At 44.3% G+C, this 22,444-nt stretch overlaps 1 protein-coding gene across 1 annotated transcript in view; it reads left to right on the forward strand.

The window, feature by feature from the left end:
* Nucleotides 1-22,444, forward strand: part of LOC140462919 (venom phosphodiesterase 1-like) — a 125,683-nt gene that overhangs the window by 33,796 nt on the left and 69,443 nt on the right. Inside the window, exons 7-8 of the mRNA XM_072556415.1 lie at nucleotides 3,050-3,129; nucleotides 12,961-13,080. Of these exons, the coding sequence (XP_072412516.1) occupies nucleotides 3,050-3,129; nucleotides 12,961-13,080 (200 nt within the window). The remainder of the gene's footprint in view (nucleotides 1-3,049; nucleotides 3,130-12,960; nucleotides 13,081-22,444) is intronic.

Below are 22,444 nucleotides of genomic sequence, written 5' to 3' on the forward strand. Positions count from 1 at the left end.
TAGGGATGGGCTGCTGATTTTTTACTAATGGGGTGAGCTCAGGTATGTATGGGAAGCTGATGAACCAGGCACTCTCCCTTTATAACTTAGCTTCCTGCTCAAAACACACAACAAATTCAAACAGTTGAAAAATTTTGGTAGAAGATTTAAAGAAAAAGCTTTGCTGAAATCAAGAATCAGTTTTAAATGGATTATAAAATCACAGCGTGTTTACTGTGTAGAAGGTGTGTAGACACTGTGTAGCCCAGCGTGTCTGAACCGACTCTCTAAAAGAGAATCTTACTTTGTGCCATATCCCCTCTACCCCTTGCAACTCTGTGCATTTTGTAATTGTATTATTCCCTTTTTAGTGATCTATTTGAACCTCTCTTCACTACTTTCAGCAGAATATTCCAGACCCTAAGTCATGAAAATATTTTTTTCATATCACTTTTGCTTTTTTAAATTAGTTTTAATTAAATCTGTGCCCTCACGTTCTGGATTCTTTCATAAATGGGAACAGTTCAATCCAAATCCATCATGGTTTTGAATAACCATACCAAATCATTTTTGGCTTTCTTTTCTTTATGACGGACTGTCGTAACTTCTCTAATGTATCTTTTACTCAAGTTCTTCATTGCTGGAACTATTCTTGTGAATCTTCTCTCCACTCCCTCTGCTGTCATCACAGTCTTCCCAGAACTGGATTCAGTTGTCTAGCTGAAGCAAAATTAGTGACTTTTAAAGGTTCAACATGAGCTCCTTGCTTTGGGTCACGATGTGCTCTTATTATTCATTCATGGAGTGTGAGCATCACTGACAGGGCCAGCATTTATTGCCTATCTCTAAGTGCCTTTGTGAAGGTGGTGAGCTGACTCCTTGAACTGCTCCATGTACTGTAGGTAGACCCCCAATGCTTTCAGTGAGCAGTTTTTGGGATTTTGACCCAGTGACACTGAAGGAATTTATTTCCAAGTTTAGAGGGTATGTGGCTTCAAGGAGTGGTGTTTCCATGTATCTGCTGCACTTGTTCTTCTAGATGACCATAGGACCACAAAAATATTAACATGATGTAGCTGTTTAGCCCCTTGGGTCTGCTCCAACCTTCAATAGGATTGAGTTAGGACTGTCTTTTATAGAGAAACGAAGATCGAAACAATGGCTGATCTGACATTCCTCACATTCACTTTTCTGCCTTTTCCCTATAACCCTTGATCCCCCTACTGATCACGGTCATGGGTTTGAAAGATGCTGTCTTGGATCTTTTCTGACTGACTGTACTGCATCTTGTAGATGATACAAACTGCTGCCCTGATGCATTAGTGGTAGAAAAAATGTATCTTTGTGGATGTGGTGCAAATCAAGTAGGCTGCTTTGTTTCTTGATAGTGTCAACCTTCTTGGGTGTTGTTGGGGCTGCACCCATCCAGGAAAGTGGGGAATATTCCATCACATTCCTGACTCGTGTCTTGTAGATGGTGGACAGACTTTGTGGAGTCAGCAGGCGAAATTTTTAAAGACTCCAGTTATTATTCCCTAGGATACTATATGCATTATTAACTACACTCTCAACTTGTTCTGCCACCTTCAATAACGTATGAGTACCAGATGTCTCTACTCCTGTACCTCTTTAGCATTGTCTGTCAATGTTCCTCCTAACAAATAAATCACTTCACATTTCCCCGCATTGAACTTGTCTCCCACTTGTATCTCCATTCACTAACTTGTTTGTTCAGTATTGTTCTCCAAACAGTTCACAATGCTTCAACATTTTGTATTATCTACAAATTTTGAAATTGGATCCTGTTCAAGAAGGACTAAGTCATTGATATAAATCCAGAAAACCGAGGGTTTTAAAACTAAGTCTTGGGGTTTCCACTACAAACCTTTCTTCAGGCTGAAACGTGTCCATTCACCAATATTCTTTGTTTCCTATTTTTCAGTTAATTCCATATCCATGTTTCTCTTGCAACACTTAATCATAGAATCACTACCATGGAAACAGGCCCTTCGGACCAACAAGTCCACACTAACCCTCTGAGGAGTATCCCATGCAAATCCATTTCCCTACCTTATTACTCCACATTTACCCCTAACTAACACATCCCTAAACACTATGGGCAATTTTGCATGGCCAATTCACCTAACCTGTACATCTTTGGACTGTGGGAAGAAATCCATGCATGTATGAGGAGAATGTGCAAAATCCACACAGACAGTCACCTGAGGCCCAGAATCTTGGTGCTGTGAGGCAGCAATGCCAACCACTGAGCCACCATGCTGCCCTGGAGTGTTAAGGATCTTGGAGATGACTGTATGCCTGGAATGGAGACAGCCTGATTTTTACGCATTTGATATAAAAATACAGAAAAACACACAGGTTCCATCACAAGACCGAAAAGCCTCCTACTTAATTTTCATTGAATACTTTGGACAGATGGTTTAATAGATTGAACATGAAAGGCCCCAATCTGCACAACCTTATTATTTAATATTTGAAAAAGACTTTTGCCAGAAAACATGGAGTTGACTTTATTTTTCCCTCAGAATTAATCTTCAGTTAGGGCTGAAGGTTAATTTGATCGTAACAAACTGAGCAATAAATTCCAGAATTTCACCACTCTTCAAAGAAATCATTTGCCTGAATTCCTGTCTCCCCTGCTTAGGGAACATTAAGGGATTTTTCAACTGGATTTCACAAATAGTTGAGGTTGACTTCCTAAGAATGAAATCATGTTCTAAATGTATCTTGTTGAATACAAATTTCAGTGATTCAGCATTATGTCCATTTAGTGCATTTACGGTCTTAGTTTAGTGTCAGCATTGAACAATTTTTTAATCTCAAGAATTCTTTGCTTTGGTAAATTGCATTTTCAGGGTAAATGCAGTTATGTTTTAATTACAGTATAAATGTACCTTAGACGATAGAGTTTATGTGCTAACTCAAACACGTGATTTTGTACCATGTTAAGTGAAATAAACTGAAATTACATAGTGAGACTACAACTAAATGAAAGGAGATGTTATTTTATTCTTTAGAAATAGAAATAAACATGATGTTTTTATTTCAGAGAAATGTGGGACACATTCACAGTACATGAGATCTATGTACCCCACTAAAACATTTCCAAATCACTACACTATTGTCACGGTAAGTTTTGTTTTTCAGCCTCAGTGACTTTCTGTTAATGTTTTATGGAATGTGTTGCTTCAGAAATGGAAATGTAAACATGATAATGAAGACAAAGTAACAAACCAGTTAGTCTTTGGATTCTACTGTCTGCTGTCATCAAGGTTTGAAGTTAATGAGGTGAAAGCTCTCACTCAGCTGCATTTAAACATGTCCCTCTTAAGTAAAACTGTTTCCTCAGATTCATCTTTTCTACACTTTTACATTTCCACACTTGGGGATCTCCCCAAAATTTCTCCGAATTCACACCGGGTCTGATTTGTTTGGATGATAAAAATGACAAACAGATTGAGATTTTTGAGAACATTTGTAGCTCAGGTTGAGGTTCAGGTTGTAAGTTTGTTCGCTGAGCTGGCAAGTTTGTTTTCAGATATTTCATCACCATGCTAGGTAACATCATCAGTGAACCTCCGCTAAAGTGCTGGTGTTCTGTCCTGCTTTCTATTTATGTGTCTTGGTTTCTTACGGTGGGTGATATCATTTCTGGTATCTTCCCTCAGAGTTTGGGAAATGAGGTCCAAATGGATGTGTTTATTGATGGAGTTCAAGTTGAATGCCAGGCCTCTAGGAAATCCCATGCATGTCTCTGTTAGCCTGTCCAAGGATGAATGTGTTGTCCTAGTTGAAGTGGTGTCCTTCTTTGTCTGTATGTAAGGATACTAGTGATAGTGGATCATGTCTTTTGGTGGCTAGTTGGTGTTTGTGTATCCTTGTGGCGAGTTCATTATGATGAACCTAAAGGATCCTATACCAGCAACCAGCAAAATGAACTTTATTTACAAAATAACCTGCAAGGACTGTAACAAACAACATCAGACGGACAAGAAGAAAACTAGTCACTAGGAAAGATGAACACTACCTAGTCATGAAAAGACATGACCCACTATCACTAGTGCCCGTACATATAGACAAGGAAGGACACCACTTCGACTGGGACAACACATCCATCCTAGGACAGGCTAAACAGAGACACGCATGGGATTTCCTAGAAGTCTGGCATTCAAACTGGAACTCCATCAATAAACACATTCATTTGAACCCCATTTACCAACCTCTGAGGGAAAGAACCAGAAATGATATCACCCATCTTAAGAGACCAAGACACATAAATAGAAAGTGGGATAGAACACCAGCGCTTCACCGGAGGTTTACTGATGATGTTACCTAGCATGGTGATGAAACGTCTGAAAACAAACCTGCCAGCTCAGCGAGCAAACTTACAACCTGACAAACAGATCTTTCATTGTGCAACAACACTTTGGTGGACTGTACAGTGCATCTCTTTGAGCTGCTACACTTTCACAATGATTTAGTAACCTTTATAGTATCGAAAGCTGAAAATGACCGATCTGTATTTTTATAAGCTATATTATGTTCTGCATTTAGAAGAAAGTGTGCTGTTTGAAGGGACGGTAGAAACAGCATACACGAAATAGAGATACTGACAGATTTCCAATATGGCCCTGTACTGAAAACATTGACTGCAACACATGAATTAGTTGGTTATTTTCCATTACATTCAGGACAAAAATCCTCAGATTTAAGAATATTTCTGAAGTAGGGAAATACTCTTCAAGATCAATTTTACAAATGTAAACTTTGTGGCTCCTTCCACATGAGGATTAGAATCATACTTAATACAAAGGAAGATGGTTATGATTAGAGTCATAGAGTCATAGTTCCACTTCTCATGGAAACAGAACCTTCAGTCCAACCCGTCCATGCCGACCAGATATCCCAACCCAATCTAGTCCCACCTACCAGCACCCGGCCCATATCCCTCCAAACCCTTCCTATTCATATACCCATCTAAATGCCTCTTAACTGTTGCAATTGTACCAGCCTCCACCACATCCTCTGGCAGCTCATTCCATACACGTACCACCCTCTGTGTGAAAAAGTTGCCCCTTAGGCTTCTTTTATATCTTTCCCCTCTCACCCTAAACCTATGCCCTCTAGTTCAGGACACCCCGACCCCAGAGAAAAGACTTTGTCTATTTATCCTATCCATGCCCCTCATAATTTTGTAAACCTCTATAAGGTCACCCCTCAGCCTGCGACACTCCAGGGAAAACAGCCCCAGCCTGTTCAGCCTCTCCCTGTAGCTCAGATCCTCCAACCCTGGCAACATCCTTGTAAATCTTTTCTGAACCCTATCAAGTTTCACAACATCTTTCTGATAGGAAGGAGACCAGAATTGCATGCAATATTCCAACAATGGCCTAACTAACATGACCTCCCAACTCCTGTGCTCAATGCTCTGACCAATAAAGGAAAGCATACCAAATGCCTTCTCCACTATCCTATCTACCTGTGACTCCACTTTCAAGGAGCTATGAACCTGCACTCCAAGGTCTCTTTGTTCAGCAACACTCCCGAGGACCTTACCATTAAGTGTATAAGTCCTGCTAAGATTTGCTTTCCCAAAATGCAGCACCTCGCATTTATCTAAATTAAACTCCATCTGCCACTTCTCAGCCCATTGGCCCATCTGGTCCAGATCCTGTTGTAATCTGAGGTAACCCTCTTCGCTGTCCACTACACCTCCAATTTTGGTGTCATCTGCAAACTTACTAACTGTACCTTTTATGCTCTCATCCAAATCATTTATGTAAATGACAAAAAGTAGAGGGCCCAGCACCGATCCTTGTGGCACTCCACTGGTCACAGGCCTCCAGTCTGAAAAACAACCCTCCACCACCATCCTCTGTCTTCGACCTTTGAGCCAGTTCTGTATCCAAATGGCTAGTTCTCTCTGTATTCCATGAGATCTAAACTTTTTAATCAGTCTCCCATGGGGAACCTTGTCGAACGCCTTACTGAAGTCCATATAGATCACATCTACTGCTCTGCCCTCATCAATCTTCTTTCCCACGCGCAAAGCCATGTTGACTATCCCAAATCATTTCTTGCCTTTCCAAATACATGCACATCCTGTCCCTCAGGATTCCCTCCAACAACTTGCCCACCACCGAGGTCAGGGTCACCGGTCTATAGTTCCCTGGCTTGTCCTTACCACACTTCTTAAACAGTGGCACCACGTTTGCCAACCTCCAGTCTTCTGGCACCTCACCTGTGACTATCGATAATACAAATATCTCAGCAAGAGGCCCAGCAATCACTTCTCTGGCTTCCCACACAGTTCTCGGGTACACTTGATCAGATCCTGGGGAGTTATCCACCTTTAACCGTTTCGAGAGATTAGCACATCCTCCTCTGTAATCTGGACATTTTGCAAGATGTCATCATCTATTTCCCTACAATCTATATCTTCCATATCCTTTTCCACAGTAAATACTGATGCAAAATATTCATTTAGTATCTCCCCCATTTTCTGTGGCTCCACACAAAGACCGCCTTGCTGATCTTTGAGGAGTCCTATTCTCTCCCTAGTTACCCTTTTGTCCTTAATATATTTGTAAAACCCCTTTGGATTCTCCTTAATTCTAATTGCCAAAGCTATCTCATGTCCCCGTTTTGCCCTCCTGATTTCCCACTTAAGGATACTCCTACTTCCTTTATATTCTGCTAAGGATACACTCGATCGATCCTGTCTATACCTGACATATGCTTCCTTCTTTTTCTTAACCAAATCCTCAATTTCTTTAGTCATCCAGCATTCCGTATAGCTACCAGCCTTCCCTTTCACCCTAACAGGAATATACTTTCTCTGGATTCTCGTTATCTCATTTCTGAAGGCTTCCCATTTTCCAGCCGTCCCTTTACCTGTGAACATCTGCCTCCAATCAGCTTTTGAAAGTTTTTGCCTAATACCGTCAAAATTGGCCTTTCTCCAATTTAGAACTTCACTTTTAGATCTGGTCTATCCTTTTCCATCACTATTTTAAAATGAATAGAATTATGGTTGCTGGCCCCAAAGTGCTCCCCCACTGACACCTCAGTCACCTGCCCTGCCTTATTCTCCAAGAGTAGGTCAAGTTTTGCACCAATCTATTAGGTACATCCACATACTGAATCAGAAAATTGTCTTGTACACACTTAAGAAATTCCTCTCCATCTAAACCTTTAACACTATGGCAGTCCCAGTCGATGTTTGGAAAGTTAAAATCCCCTACCATAACAACCGTATTATTCTTACAGATAGCTGAGATCTCTTTGCAAGTTTGTTTCTCAATTTCCCTCTGACTATTGGGGGTCTATAATACAATCCCAATAAGGTGATCATCCCTTTCTTATTTCTCAGTTCCACCCAAATAACTTCCCTGGATGTATTTCTGGGGATATCCTCTCTTAGCGCAGCTGTAATGCTATCCCTTATCAAGAATGCCACCCCCTCCTCTTTTGCCTCCCTTTCTATCCTTCCTGTAGAATTTGTATCCTGGAACATTAAGCTGCCAGTCCTGCCCATCCCTGAGCCATGTTTCTGTAATTGCTATGATATCCCAGTCCCATGTTCCTAACTATGCCCTGAGTTCATCTGCCTTCCCTGTTAGGCCCCTTGCATTGAAATAAATGCAGTTTATTTATTAGTCCTACCTTGTCCCTGCCTGCCCTGACTGTTTGACTCACTTCTGTTCTCAGCTGTACCCATCTCAGATCGATCTCTTTCCTCACTATCTCCCTGGGTCTCCCCCCCCACCCCCCACCCACCCCCCCCCGGCCCCCCACCCCCCCACCCACCCCCCCCCCCCCCCCCCACCCCCAACCTTACAAGTTTAAATCCTCCCAAGCAGTTCTAGCAAATTTCCCTGCCAGTATATTCGTTCCCTTTCAATTTAGGTGCAATCCATCCTTCTTGTACAGGTCACTTCTACCCCAAAAGAGATTCCAATGATCCAAAAATGTGAATCCTTCTCCCAAACACCAGCTCCTCAGCCATGCATTCATCTGCTCTATCCTCCTATACCTGCCCTCACTCGCTCATAGCACTGGGAGTAATCCAGATATTACTACCCTTGAGGATCTCCTTTTTAAATTTCTGCCTAACTCTCTGTAATCTCAATTCAGAGTCTCAACCTTTTCCCTTCCAATGTGGACAATGACCTCCTTCTGGCCCCTGTCTCCCGTGAGAACATCCTGCACCCTCTCTGAGACATCTTGATCCTGGCACCAGGGAAACAACACACCATTCTGCTTTTTCTCTGCTGGCCACAGATACGTCCGTCTGTACCTCTGACTACAGAATCCCCTAACACAATTGATCTTTTGGAAGCCGACGTACCCCTCGTTGCATTAGAGCCAGTCTCAATACTAGAAACTTGGCTGTTTGTGCTACGTTCCCCTGAGAATCCATCACCCCCTACATTTTCCAAAACAGCATACCTGTTTGAAATGGGTATATCCACAAAAGACTCCTGCTCTAGCTGCCTACCTCTCTTACCCTTCCTGGAGTTAACCCATCTTTGTGACTATCTGAGACTTCCCCTCCCCCTTCCTATAACTGCCATCCATCACATACTGTTGCTGTTGCAAATTCCTCATTGTTTCGAACTGTCTCTCCAACCGATCCACTCGATCTGATAAAATTCGCATCCAACAGCATTTATGGCAGATATAATCCACAGTAACCCTTAAACTCTCTTTAAACTCCCACATCCGACAAGAAGTACATATCACTGCAAAGGCCATTTTTGCTCCTTCTCAATCTGCAGACCCAGAAAATAATACTGTCTTAATCCTCTACAAACACTGCCCCAGGTTAAATTAATAGCAATGGCTTATATTTTAAGTTTAATCAAGAGACTTATCTCCAAAAACATATAATCAAGAAAGAATCCACTGTATCCACTACTGCAGCCTTTCTCTTGGACAGACTTAAAACAACAAATAACTTATCTGATTTTGTGCTGTGAACTTCGCCCAACAGTTTGTTAATTTTCCCAGATACACTCCAATGTCCAGCGATACACGAATTCAAACAGCAAAGGCGGTAACTGTGCAGGTTTTTTTTTCCTCTCTTTCTCTCTCTCTCTCTCTATCTCTCTCTCTCTCTCTCTCTCCTGCACTGTCCTCACCATGTACTTCATTTGTCTGCTCTTCTCCCTTTTAAACTGCTGTTGTTTTGACTTTTTTTTTCCAAAGTTCCAAAACAATGCAACAGCATATAAACAGTAATTGCTGCTCCTGGAATTCGAGGAAATCACCTCCAACACCTAAAATACCTCAAAAAAAGGAGCAGCTCTTCCAGCCAGAAATTTTCCCGTCCTCCATCTTGTATTACCCAGGAGGTTAATCATTTCTTCCCTGGTCATCTTTGCAGGAGTTCCTCAGTGTAATGTTCTAGGGTCAACCAATTTCAAGTACTTCATCAATGACCTTTATTTAAAAGGAATAGAATATAAAAATAGGGAGGACTTGTTAAAAATATACAAGGCACTAGTGAGCTAGAATACTCTGAACAGTTTTGTGTCCCTTATCTAAGAAAGATATACTGGCAATGGAGGCAGTCCAGGGAATGTTCACTAGGCTGATCATGGATATGCAGGGACTGTTGTATGAGGAGAGGAGAGGTTGGGCCACTATTAACTGGAGTTCAGAACAACAAGAGGAGACCTTATTGAAACATTGAGAATTGTAAGGGGGCTTGATAAAGCAGAAAGGTTGTTTGTCATTGTGAGAACGATTAGGACTAGAGGGAATAATCGCAGTATAAGAGGTTGCCTGTTCAATATAGAAACGAGAAGGACTTCCTTCTCTCAGAGGGTAGTGACTGTGGTTTACCAAGGAGGGCTGTAGAGACTAGGATAGTAATTACATTCAAGGCTGAGATAGATTTTTAATCAGTAAGAGAATCAAGGGTATAGAGAAAAGGCAGGAAAGTTGAATTGAGGATTTTAATTCATTATGGTGTCGTTGAAAAGTGGATCGGACTCGATGGGCTGATGGCTTATTATGTCTTATGGTCTTATGGACATTCCCTCTATCAGAAAATGAAAAGTGGAGATAATTGCACAATCTTCAGTACTATTCACAACTCTTCATATACTGAAACAATCCATATGCAGTGAGGCCTGGACTACATTCAGACTTGATATGACAAGTTGCATGTAATATTCACATTCCAGAAACATCTACTAGTGACCTTTTCCATAGACAGAATCTAGTCACCTCCACTTGCCATTCCATGGATACAGTGGATTCTTTCTTGATCTTCACTGAATTCCCTACTATAAACATTCTGGAGATTACCATTGATCCGAAACTGAACTGGACCAGTCATATAAATGTTTTGGCTATAACAGCAAATCAGAGGTGAGAGGTCTGCAGTGGGTAACCCACTAAAAATGATGCATGTCCACCCATTTATAATGAACAAGCTGGGACTGTGATGGAATAGGAGAGTGCAACTGTAACACCTTCAAGAAACTTGACATCAAACAATCTGCTTGATTGGTATCTTAGCTAACATCTTCAACATCAATTCCTTCCACAATCCACACAGAGTGGTGCCAGTGTGCACAAGGTGCACTGCAATAACTCATCAAAGCTCTTTTGACAATACGTTCCAAATCCACAGTCTCAACCATTGAAAAGGACAAGGACAGCAGATACATGGGAACACCACCACCTGCAAGCTCCTCCTATCCTGACTTGGAACAATATAACTGTTCCTTCACTGTCCTTGGGTTATAATCCTGTAACTCTAACTCTAACAGCACTCTGAGAATCCCTACACCACATGAATTGCAGTTCAAGAAGGTAACTCATCACCACCTCCTCCAGGACAATTAGAGATGGGTAATAAATGCCCAAATTTCATGAATTAATACACTAAAACAATGTGTTGTCTGAGATCATGGAGATGACTTCCTGATATGCTTTCTTGATCAGCAAGACTGCACTAAGATGGTATATTTGTAAAATCTACCCTTAAAAATAATGGGCCGGATTTTCTGAGGAATGTTAATCCATTACATTACCACATCATTCCTTTTTTTTAATCCCATTAAGAGAAAGCTCTGTATTTCTGGCAGGATGATTCTAGGAATAGCTCCTGCAGAAATAAGGAGCATCCCTTCATGCAGGATGATTGGTGTTGGCAAGCCACGCCCCTTTTCCAGCACAGTTGGATCCAGTAATGAGGTTGTCAGCTCTTGGCAGGAGAGGGGATGTTGGGTCCTACAGTGAAGGGTTTTCAAGTCTGGGGTGAGTGGGTTGGTATTGCGGCAGGTGGTGGTATGTTGAGTTTGGTCAGGTCTAGGATGGGGATAAGTGCTTGAGGAGGAGTTAGGGGTATTAGTCCAGTAGTTACTCAGGATTAGTCTCGGTTTTTAGCACTTGGGCGACTGCTAGTGCAATTGCCAGAGAACTCTCTGAATTTCCTGATTTAAATAGATACTTTCAAGGTGCAGGGAAGTTGTCCATCAGAATTTTTAATTTTTTGTCAGCTTCTACGATTGTGTTGATCCTGCAGGGTCTCAATTTACATTTCCCATCTAGGCTGCAAAGACGACTGTCAGTCAGAAAATCTGAGCTAATGAAGAATATTTACTGAATGAAAAATTGATATTTATCTATGCCCAAAGTTTCTGGCATCCTACAGTACAAAGCAAAGTTAGGGAGGAAGAAGCCATTACAATATTTGGGGGAGCTGGGGTGGGATAATCAGGGTGGAGGTGTTGAGGAATACTGTAAATTAACCTGGATAGGCAAACAGGGAGTCTTTGCTCTTAAGAAACACTGGAAGAGTTTCCTTATAGTGTTTGGAACAGGCAAAGCTTCCACAGAAACCCCATAACATTACAAGGATCTTGAGCTACTAGAATAGCTTTCCCCATTGGAACATTGGAACATAAGAACTAGAAGTGGGAGTAGGCAATTCAGCCCTTCGAGCCTGCTCTGCCCCCCATTTAACATGATCATGGCTGATCGTATCCTGGTCTTAACTCCACTTTCGGGCCTGCTCCCCTTCGCCCTTTATCCCACTTTTCATCAGAGATACATCTATTTCTTTCTTGAATCTGCTGATTGATTCTGCCTCCACTGCGCTGTGGAGCAGTGAGTTCCATTGATTCGCAATCCTCTGAAAGAGGTAGTTGCTTCTCATCTCAGTTTTGAACCTTCCTCCTCTCACTCTGTATTTATGCCCTTTTATTCAAGACTGTCCCAGAAGAGAGAATATCTGTTTCATGTCTACCTTATCAATCTCCTTTCACATTTTATAAACCTCAATCAGATCCTCCCTCGTTCTTCTGAACTCCAGCAAATTCAAACTATTCAACCATTTCTCATATGACAGTCCCTTCATCCCTTGAATCAACCTTGTGAACCTCCTCTGAATTACCACCAACACCTCCTTCCTCAAGTAAGTAGACCACAACTGGTTACAATATTCCAAATGTGGTCTCACCAACACCTTATATAATTGTAACAACACTTCTTGTATAATCCAGTCTTTTTGTAATAAATGCCAGGATTCCATTTGCCTTTCTTATTACATGCTGCACCTGCTTACCACTTTCTGTGATTTACGAACAAAGATGCCCAGATCCCTCTACACCATCACACTTTGAATCTGCTCGCCATTTAAATAATAATATACCCTTCCCCCACTGGAATTTGCACAGCTACTACCTCCTTTTTTCGCAGACTGTTCTGAAAACTGACAAGTTATTAGCAATCAGGTCTGTAAATTTATGTAAGTTGCAATTGCAGGGTTCTCCAGACCAGTGTCACAATCAGGAAGACTCCTAAAAAGTACTGGGAGTACAATATTTATTATGCAGCTTGTATTTTGTATAATTACTCAGAGCTGTCAGAATATGACAGTAATTCTAATAGGAAGTGATGAATTCAGTTAATCTGAAGTAAATGTCTTTTTTTTATTTTTAGGGACTGTATTCGGAAACACATGGCATTGTTGACAACAACATGTATGATGTTAAATTAAACATGTCTTTCTCTCTGTCTGGTGATGAGAAAAACAATCCAGTATGGTGGGGTGGACAGCCAGTGAGTATACTTATAATAATTGTTTTGTTTAATTAGAATTTAGCACACATTTCAGCAGTTCTGCATATTTAGGAATGGTATGGAAATGTTCTGTCCGAATGAGCAATCCTAAGCAAAGTGGGTGTGTGGCTATGCAGCTATGGGGAATGTGCCACCCAGGGGACAAATGCTCTAACAGCAATCCTTTTAAGATGCCTGCACAGTCACAAGGCGATCTTTAAGGACTGTACAGTGAAATAAAGGGAGAGGAGGCGTCTTCTAATCTGCCCAGAGCATTTAAAATGTCAGGACGTGGAACTTAATTATCCAAGCAGCTAAAGTTCAAATTCCCAATGTTGGGTTGAAATTTTGGTGTGATGTTCTCAGAATCTTTCAGGCGTTGCCCCATTGTTATGCTTTGTTTCGATTACCTCTTGCTCAGTTCCTCGGCTGGAGCATCAGTATGGAGGTAGGCTGGAATGTATGGTTAGTTTAAAAACATTAGTGAGCAACAGCATTCAACTATTTCTGAGATGTAGAGATGCTGTACAATGCTGATTGAGACTCCAAACATACACACCTAATCTAAGATCATGTTTCTCAGAATCATGTCTATTCCAGAGTACATCAGGGGTTAGGTTCCTCAGTGGTCCAGGTACAACTCCAGAAGATGCATATGTAATCACCTACTGTGATCAGCACCTTCAAGGTTAATTATGAGAAACAGAGCCAATCAGAATTAACAGACAGAAAGAGACCACACTAAATATATTACGAAGTGCTGTATTTATAATCAGTGCTTGGTTCCACATAACATTGATTCTTGTGCACCCAAAGTGATTTCAGGGTACTTTAGTCTTTCTGTTCCTGCTGCTATGTCTGGGTGCTACCTTTGCAGCCTGTGCTAAGCTTGAGGAACCCTACTGACCAAAAAAGCAGTTTACGTTTTAGAATCAATTAAACTACCTGAGTTAACTGCATTTTAATATGCAATCTGATTGCTCCATTATTAAGCAGAAAGTCCAATGTTTACAGGAATAGAGTGACAAATAAGTCGGCATAACAATTATTTGTAAATTAATTCCTGATAACATTAAGTAACATCTTGAGGGGAGATTTCTTTGATTACATCTTATAGAAGAAATGTTTGTTGTCAGCTTTACCTTTTGCAGGCATTCACAATTTGAATTATATTTCACATATCATCTTGCAGTTCACATGACAGTTTACTTAAAAGCTACTTATGCTTTTGCAAATTTTTATTATTGTAAAGTTCACTCAAAATAGAGAAATCTTCTTCAAGTTCCTTGTAAACTGAGAGCATTTCAGAATTAGCAGAACTTAGCAGACAGACTCATATGAGAGGGTTGCTAACTTAGAAAATTTACCATAGGTTTACTAGAATAGTGCTTTGGTAAATAATTTACCAAAGTATGTATGATTGCTTACTTTGATGAAACACAAAATTCACAAAACTACCAATCCCAGCAGAATCAGCCAGCACTAAAGGATGTAGAAGAATCTGAGCAGACATTCTGATGAACTGTGCAATGAGTGCCTTTAGAAGGCTCTTTAAAATCATTTTCACATGCTGTGACATTGAACTTTATCAGTCATTGCAAATAATGTCACAAGATGAGAAATCACTTAACTCTAACTGAAGAACAACATCCTGCATCATTGTGCTAACTGTTTTTGTAGAATCTGGATCAGCAAAGAACTATATCAGAATTGTTGGTCTGATAATGCCAGCTGCTAAATAGACCAGAGGGCTAGCATGGCCTGAGATAGTGCAACTCCACTGCAATGTCAAACCTGTCTCATTCTCCAGGAAAGCATACTTCAATGCAGGCATGTAGAGATGGTGCATAGATTAATCCAGCGTACAATAAGCATGCGTAGCACAACTTTCAATTCAGCTGCCATCAAACATGGAATCACATTTGTGATTGGTCCCTCACTTGCTTACAGTCAGGTTTTCTTCCCTCTCATTTTTAACTTGATATTAATCCTTTTGCTCACCAGCTTTGGTTCAACTGTACAGGAGATAAAGAGCTTAGTGGCATGGTGTTAGAGGTTTATCAAATCATGAGGGACATCAATAGGGTAAATAAACAAGGTCATTTCCCTTGGTTGGGAGAATCCAGAACTAGGTGGCCCAGGTTTAAGGTGAGAGGGGAAAGATATAAAAGGGACCTATGGGGCAACTTTTTTACATAAAGAGTAGTACATCTATGGAATGAGCTGCCAGAAGAAGTGGTGGAAACTGGTACAATTACAGCATTTAAAAGGCATCTGGATGAGTACATGAATAGGAAGGATTTACACAGATATCGGCCAAGTGCTGGCAAATGGAAATAGATTAATTTAAGATATTTGGTCAGAATGGACGAGTTGGACTGAAGGGTCTGTTTCTGTGCTATACATCCCTATGACTCTATTACTGTAGTAAGTGTAATGAGGTCAGCTAAGTGGACCTCATAAAATATGAGTTCCCTGATTGGGGCTATTAATCCAGTCTAATCAACGAGTCCTGCTGACAGATATAAACACGATTGCCAAACATCCTGTTCACTCTGAGAGCTGGCTCTGATGAGATTGGATCAGTGTCAAGGACTTTCCACGTTTAAATAAAGAATAACTTGGTGACAGGATACTAGCCGCGGTGGAGTTATTTCAACAACAATCTCTCCATGCACAATGAAGGAACTGGTTATTGACCTCAGAAAGTGAAGTGGAGGACACACCCCATCAATGGTGCTGAGGTGGAGATGGTCAAGAGCATCAAGTTTTTTTTTATTTCAAAAATATACTTTACTCATAAAATGATTTGATGGTCTGTACATTTGGTCATGCCATGCATATGTCAACATTTACAAACACAGATCAGAGTTTATCATTGTCATATACAGGTCTGTGCATTTCTCAATCTTATGCATATATTTGGCTGAGGCATCAGCAGAGCCCAAAAAACGTCCGCATGGGCCCCCTGTTCTTCTTTAGGCAGGCCGATCTTACAGGGTGGTCTTTCCCCACCGCGCCTTGGCGGCAGCTGCCCCAAGCTTCAGCGCGTCCCTCAACACATAGTCTTGGACCTTGGAATGTGCCAGTCTGCAACACTCAGTCGGGGTCAACTCCTTCAGCTGGAAGGTCAACAGGTTTCGGACTGCCCAGAGAGCATCCTTCACCGAGTTGATGATCCTCCAGGCGCAGTTAATGTTCGTCTCGGTGTGAGTCCCAGGGAACAGGCCGTAGAGCACGGAGTCCCGCGTCACGGCGCTGCTCGGGACGAACCTCGACAAGCACCACTGCATTCCTCTCCAGACTTCCTCTGCATAGGCACATTCCAGAAGGAGGTGTGTGACAGTCTCGTCCCCACCGCAGCCACTTCGAGGGCAGCGTGCGGTGCGGCAGAGAGTCCGGGCGTGCATGAAGGATCTCACAGGCAGAGCCCTTCTCACCACCAGCCAAGCCACGTCTTGGTGCTTGTTGGAAAGTTCTGGCGATGAGGCATTCTGCCAAATGGCTTTGACAGTCTGCTCAGGGAACCGCTCGACAGGATCCGCCCTCTCCTTTTCCCGAAGGGTCTCAAGGACACTACGTGCTGACCACTTCCTGATGGACTTGTGGTCAAAGGTGTTTTTCCTCATAAATTTCTCCACGTAGGACAGGTGATACGGAACGGTCCAACTACTCGGAGCGTTCCGCGGCAGCGAGGCCAGGCCCATCCTTCGCAACACCGGGGACAGGTAGAACCTCAGTACATAGTGACACTTGGTGTTTGCGTACCGGGGATCCACGCACAGCTTGATGCAGCCACACACAAAGGTGGCCATCAGGGTGAGGGTGGCATTGGGCGTGTTTTTTCCCCCATTGCACTGGTCTTTGTACATTGTGTCTCTTCGGACCCGGTCCATCTTTGATCTCCAAATGAATTGGAAGATGGCCCGGGTGACTGCGGCGGCACAGGTCCTGGGGATAGGCCAGACCTGTGCCACATATAGCAATACTGAGAGTACCTCACACCTGATGACCAGGTTTTTTCCCGTGATGGAGAGTGACCGTTGCTCCCATCTGCCTAGTTTCTGTCTCATCTTCCTGATCCGCTCCGCCCAGGTCTTGGCGAATGCCCCAGCACCCCTCGAACCAAATACCCAGTACCTTCAGGTGGTCAGTCCTGATGGTGAAGGGGATAGAGGATTGGTCGGCCCAGTTCCCAAAGAGCATGGCCTCGCTCTTGCCTCGGTTTACCTTGGCCCCCGAGGACCTTTCGAACTGGTCACAGATGCACATGAGTCTGTGCACGGACAGCGGATCCGAGCAGAAAACAGCGACGTCATCCATGTACAGGGAGGCCTTAACCTGCAGGCCCCCGCTGCCAGGAATAGTCACCCCTCTCAGGCTCGCATCCTTCCTGATGGATTCGGCAAATGGCTCTATGCAACACACAAACAAGGCGGGTGAGAGGGGGCATCCCTGCCTGACTCCAGATCTTACAGGGAAGCTATCTGATTCCCACCCATTGATTGAGACTGCACTGACAATGTTGGTGTAGAGCAGTCTGATCCAATTTCCGATTCCCTCCCCAAAGCCCATTTTGGAGAGGACATCCCTCATATATGTATGCGATATCCTGTTAAAGGCTTTCTCCTGGTCCAGGCTGATGAGGTAGGTGTCCACCCCCCTGTCCTGCACGTAGGCGATCGTATCCCTGAGGAGTGCGAGACTCTCAGAGATCTTCCTGCCCGGTACAGCACAGGTTTGGTCCGGGTGGATCACCGATCCCAGAGCAACCTGACCCGGTTGGCGATGACCTTTGACAAGATTTTGTAGTCTGCATTTAACAGTGAGATCGGTCTCCAATTTCTAATTTCCTCCCTCTCCCCCTTCCGCTTGTAGATGAGGGTGATGATGCCTTTCCTCATGGATTCACTCATGGTACCTGCCCGAAGCATACTGACATACACCTCCAGCAGGTCCTGGCCGATCAAGTCCCAAAGAGCGGAATAAATCTCGACTGGTAAGCCGTCGCTTCCGGGAGTTTTATTCTTTTCGAAGGACTCGAGGGCCTTGGTCAGCTCATCCAGAGATAGCGGCTGGTCCAGCCTCTCTCGTGTTCCGTCGTCTAGGACCTCCGTGATAGAGGACAGGAATGACTGGGAGGCCGCGCTGTCAGTTAGCTTCGAGTCATATAGACTGGCGTAGAAGGATTTGCTGATCCTCATGACGTCAGCCTGAGATGACGTTACCGAGCCATCTTCTTTCTTCAGGCTGCTGAGCACGGAGCTCTCTTTGTGCACCTTCTGGAAGAAGAAACGTGAGCACGTCTCGTCCTGCTCCACCGAGCGGACCCTGGACCGGACGATTATCTTGGAGGCCTCCGAGGCAAAGAGCGAGGCTTGCTGGCCCTTCACCTCCTTGAGGTCCTCCGTGACATCGACCCCCATCGTCTGCAGCAGGAGCAGGTTCTGCATACATTCCTGGAGCTGGGACAGTTTTCCCCGCCTCTCTCTCGCCTCCTGGACACCTTTTGAGGATAAAGAACCTCTTGATGTTCCCTTTTACCGTTTCCCACCAGTCCGCTGGAGACTCAAAGAGGGGCTTCACGGTTCTCCAACCTGCGTAATCCCTCTTGAGCTCTTCAATGTTTCCCGGGGTCAACAGCTTAGTGTTCAGCTTCCACGTTCCCTTGCCTACCCGCTGTTCGTCCTGTAGGTGACAGTCAGCCAGCAGGAGGCAGTGGTCAGAGAAGAACACCGGCTTGACGTCGGTGGATCTGACCGAGAGCGTTCGGGACACAAACAGGTAATCTATCCTTGAGCGGATAGACCCGTCTGCCCGTGACCAGGTGTATCTACGCTGCGCTCCATCTGCAGGGGTGCTGAAGACGTCATGCAGCTTGGCGTCTTTGACCGTTTCCATCAGGGCTCTGGACGTAGCGTCCGGTTTACTGTCCCCCCCCACCAGATCGTCCATCTGCATCAATGATGCAGTTGATGTCTCCGGCCAGAATGACCGGCCTGGACGTAGCCAGCAGCAGTGGAAGCTGTTGCAGGACGGCCAACCGTTCACTCTTACCCACTGGGGCGTACACGTTGATTAGTCTCACGGGAGCGTTTCTGTATTTAACGTCCACGACGAGGAGGCGCCCCGCCCACCACCTGCTTAACCTCGGAGATGGTGAAGTTGCCTCCCCGCAACAGGATACCCAGGCCGGAGGCGCGGCTATCGTTGCCCCCCGACCACACTGACGGCCCGTGGGCCCACAAGCTCGACCATCTCCTGTAACTGCTGAAGTGCATATCCCACACTCCTGCAGAAACAGGACATCAGCTTTGACGTTGGCCAGGAAGGAAATCGTAGAAACACATCGCGTAGCCGATTTAATGCTATGCACATTTATGCTGGCAATTTTAAACCCCATTTTACTAGTTTACGGGGTTACCAGTGTCCATTTTCTTCTGGTCTTGCTCCTGTGGGGTAGCTGCGTGCATCCCCGTGGTGACGGCGAACTGCTGGACCCTCCCAGGGCTGAGGTAGCTGTCCAGCTCCACACTGGAGTCATTTCCCCGCTCTGGTGTCTTCGGGTCGGACCCAGGGTCCGCATCGCCCCGTTCTCCATCTGACAGCAGGGCTGTCACAGGGCCGCTGCTCCCACTTACCTGGAGCTGTGGGCCGGTGGGTACCCCTTGGTTCTCACCAGGTGGGGGGAGGCCTTCACCCATCCCCTCAGAGGGATCGACTTTTCCTTCTTGGGCGGTGGTGCCCTCCTTTCTCCCCACGGCGCTCTGCCTCTTCCTCCGGTGGCGACCCTTCTTGCGCCCGTCCTCACCATCGGAGGAGCTGCCTGTATCCTCATCTTGTAGGTGTCTCTTCCCCCTTCGCTTGGTGGCTTTGGGGCCCTCGAGAGGTTTCCTCTTCCTGTTTTTGACAATAATCCAATCCTCTGCCTCCTTTGATCCCTCCTCTTCCATTTCCTCCGTCTGTCTTGAAGGACCTTGGGTTGGCTGCTGCATCTCCCCGCTGTCTGCCATCTGCTCCTTTACAGCCTGCCCTTCCTTCTGGGTGCCTCCAGACACCGTTCCTGTGCTGATTTGCGGTACCTTGCTGGACTTGGTCGGTCAACGGCTCGTGTTGCCACCTCTGGCCATCTGTGCGTAGGTGGCGGCTCCTCGTCTTGGGCAGGTCTTATACATATGGCCCGCCTCTCCGCACAGGTTGCAGCTCTTTTCTTCCTGACAGCCCTTAGTCAAGTGACCCTCCTGTTTGCAGTTCCTGCAGATGGTCACTTTGCAATCCGCCGCCACGTGTCCCGACTTCCCGCAGGTTCGGCACACTTTCGGCTGCCCTGCATATGTCAGGTAGCCTCTGCTCCCTCCAATTGCGAAGCTCGAGGGTGGGTGGAGGATGTTCCCACTATCATCGGCCCTCAGAGTTACCCTGACCTGCCGCTTACTGGTCCAGATCCCAAAGGGGTCGATCACATCAGTGGCTTCTCCCTCCACTTGGACGTACCTTCCCAGTCAAGAGCATCAAGTTCCCAGGAGTGATGACTGCTAGCAATCTGTCCTGGTCCACCCACATTGACACGATGATCAAGAAAGCACAGCAATGCCTCTACTTCTTCATGAGGTTAAGGAAATTCAGCATGTCCGTAATGACTCTTGCAAATTTTTATAGATACACCATAGAAAGCATTTTAAATGGATGCTGCACAGCTCGGAATGGCAACTGCTGTTCTCAAGACTGCAAGAAACTACAGAGAGTTGTGAATCCAGCCCATGTAAACCAGCCTTCCATCCATTGACTCACCTATACTTCCTGCTGCCTTGGGAAAGTAACCAACATAATCAAAAACCCTTCCATCCTGGTGATACACCCTTCCTCCCCATCTTTTGTCAGGCAGAAGATATAAAGTTTGACTACACTTAGGAACAGATTCAAGAAGAGCTTCTTCCCCACTGTTACCAGACTTTTGAATGGAACTCTTAAATAATAATGTAGATCTCTCTCTACACCTTCTCAGCATCTGTAAAACTGTATTCTGCACTGTGTTCTCTTACCCTGATGCACTTGTATAGGACAACCTACCTGCAGAGCACAAAAGACAACATATTTCATTGCTCCCCCATACACGTGGCAGTAATAAATCAAATCAAATCAAAATCAAACAACTGCTTTATGCTTTTGCCATTCTGTTGTGTGGAAATTGTCCATTTTAATCAGTATTTTGTCGAGGAAAATTCATGGTGTCTGGCCCGCCATGACTGGGAGGACTTTTTCTCATGTAATTGTTCACTCTTTACTTCAATAATTATGCAACCGGACTCCTGAATGCCTTTCCTAGGGAATTGGACAGTTGAAAAAAATGAGTGCTCACCGCTACTGAGGATCTTCTCAACTTTCAGTCCTTTGGTACCTCATTTAAAGCCCAACAACACACCAGTTCACATGCTGCAAACCAGGTTTTATCCTTCAGATAATGAAGCTGAAACCTCAACATTCAACACAAAGCCTAGAGAAAGGAAAGGTCTGGACCCGGCTTCGAGGGATGGGTGCTCGTGGTGTTGGTGGATAGTGTAATGGAGAGAAGGACATTCATTTTCCAGCTGACTAGCACAGGAACCTGTGCCATTACAGCCCAGCCAACCTGGACATAAATTGTAGCCTAGGACAGTGCTTTGCCCTAAGTGAAACGTATTGCAGCAAAGAAATATTAATAATCTTCTGCACTGCGCAAGGGTAAGTGCACTTTCATTCCTGCAAGGTTTGCGAAAGTTTGCAGCTCAGGTTGAGGTTTAGGGTGTAGGTTTGCTCGCTGAGCTGTAGGTTTGATATCCAGATGTTTCATTACCTGGCGAGGTAACATCATCAGTGGCGACATCCAAGTGAAGCGAAGCTGTTGTCTCCTGCTTTCTATTTATATCTTTCTCCTGAATGGGGTTCCTGGGGTTTGTGGTGATGTCATTTCCTGTTCATTTTCTGAGGGGTTGATAAATGGCATCTAGATCTATGTGTTTGTGTATGGCGTTGTGGTTGGAGTGCCAGGCCTCTAAGGAATTCTCTGGCATGTCTTTGCTTAGCCTGTCCCAGGATAGATGTGTTGTCCTAGTCGAAATGATAGGTTTTTTTCATCCGTGTTTAGGGCTATGAGGGAGAGAGGGTCATGTCTTTTTGTGGCTAGCTGGTGTTCGTGTATCCTGGTGGCTAACCTTCTTCCTGTTTGTCCTACTTTCATTCCTTTACTGCCTCACACTCATATGGCTATGACTCACACTGACTCTGCCACTGCACATGCCTCTCACCAAGACTCATGGACTCTCAGTATTACATGCAGCATTAACTGGCTCTTACCCATCTCATCCTTCCAAACTATTAGGCCTTC

This window comes from Chiloscyllium punctatum, chromosome 3 (assembly GCF_047496795.1).
Source record: "Chiloscyllium punctatum isolate Juve2018m chromosome 3, sChiPun1.3, whole genome shotgun sequence".
Classification (NCBI taxonomy): Eukaryota; Metazoa; Chordata; class Chondrichthyes; order Orectolobiformes; family Hemiscylliidae; genus Chiloscyllium; species Chiloscyllium punctatum.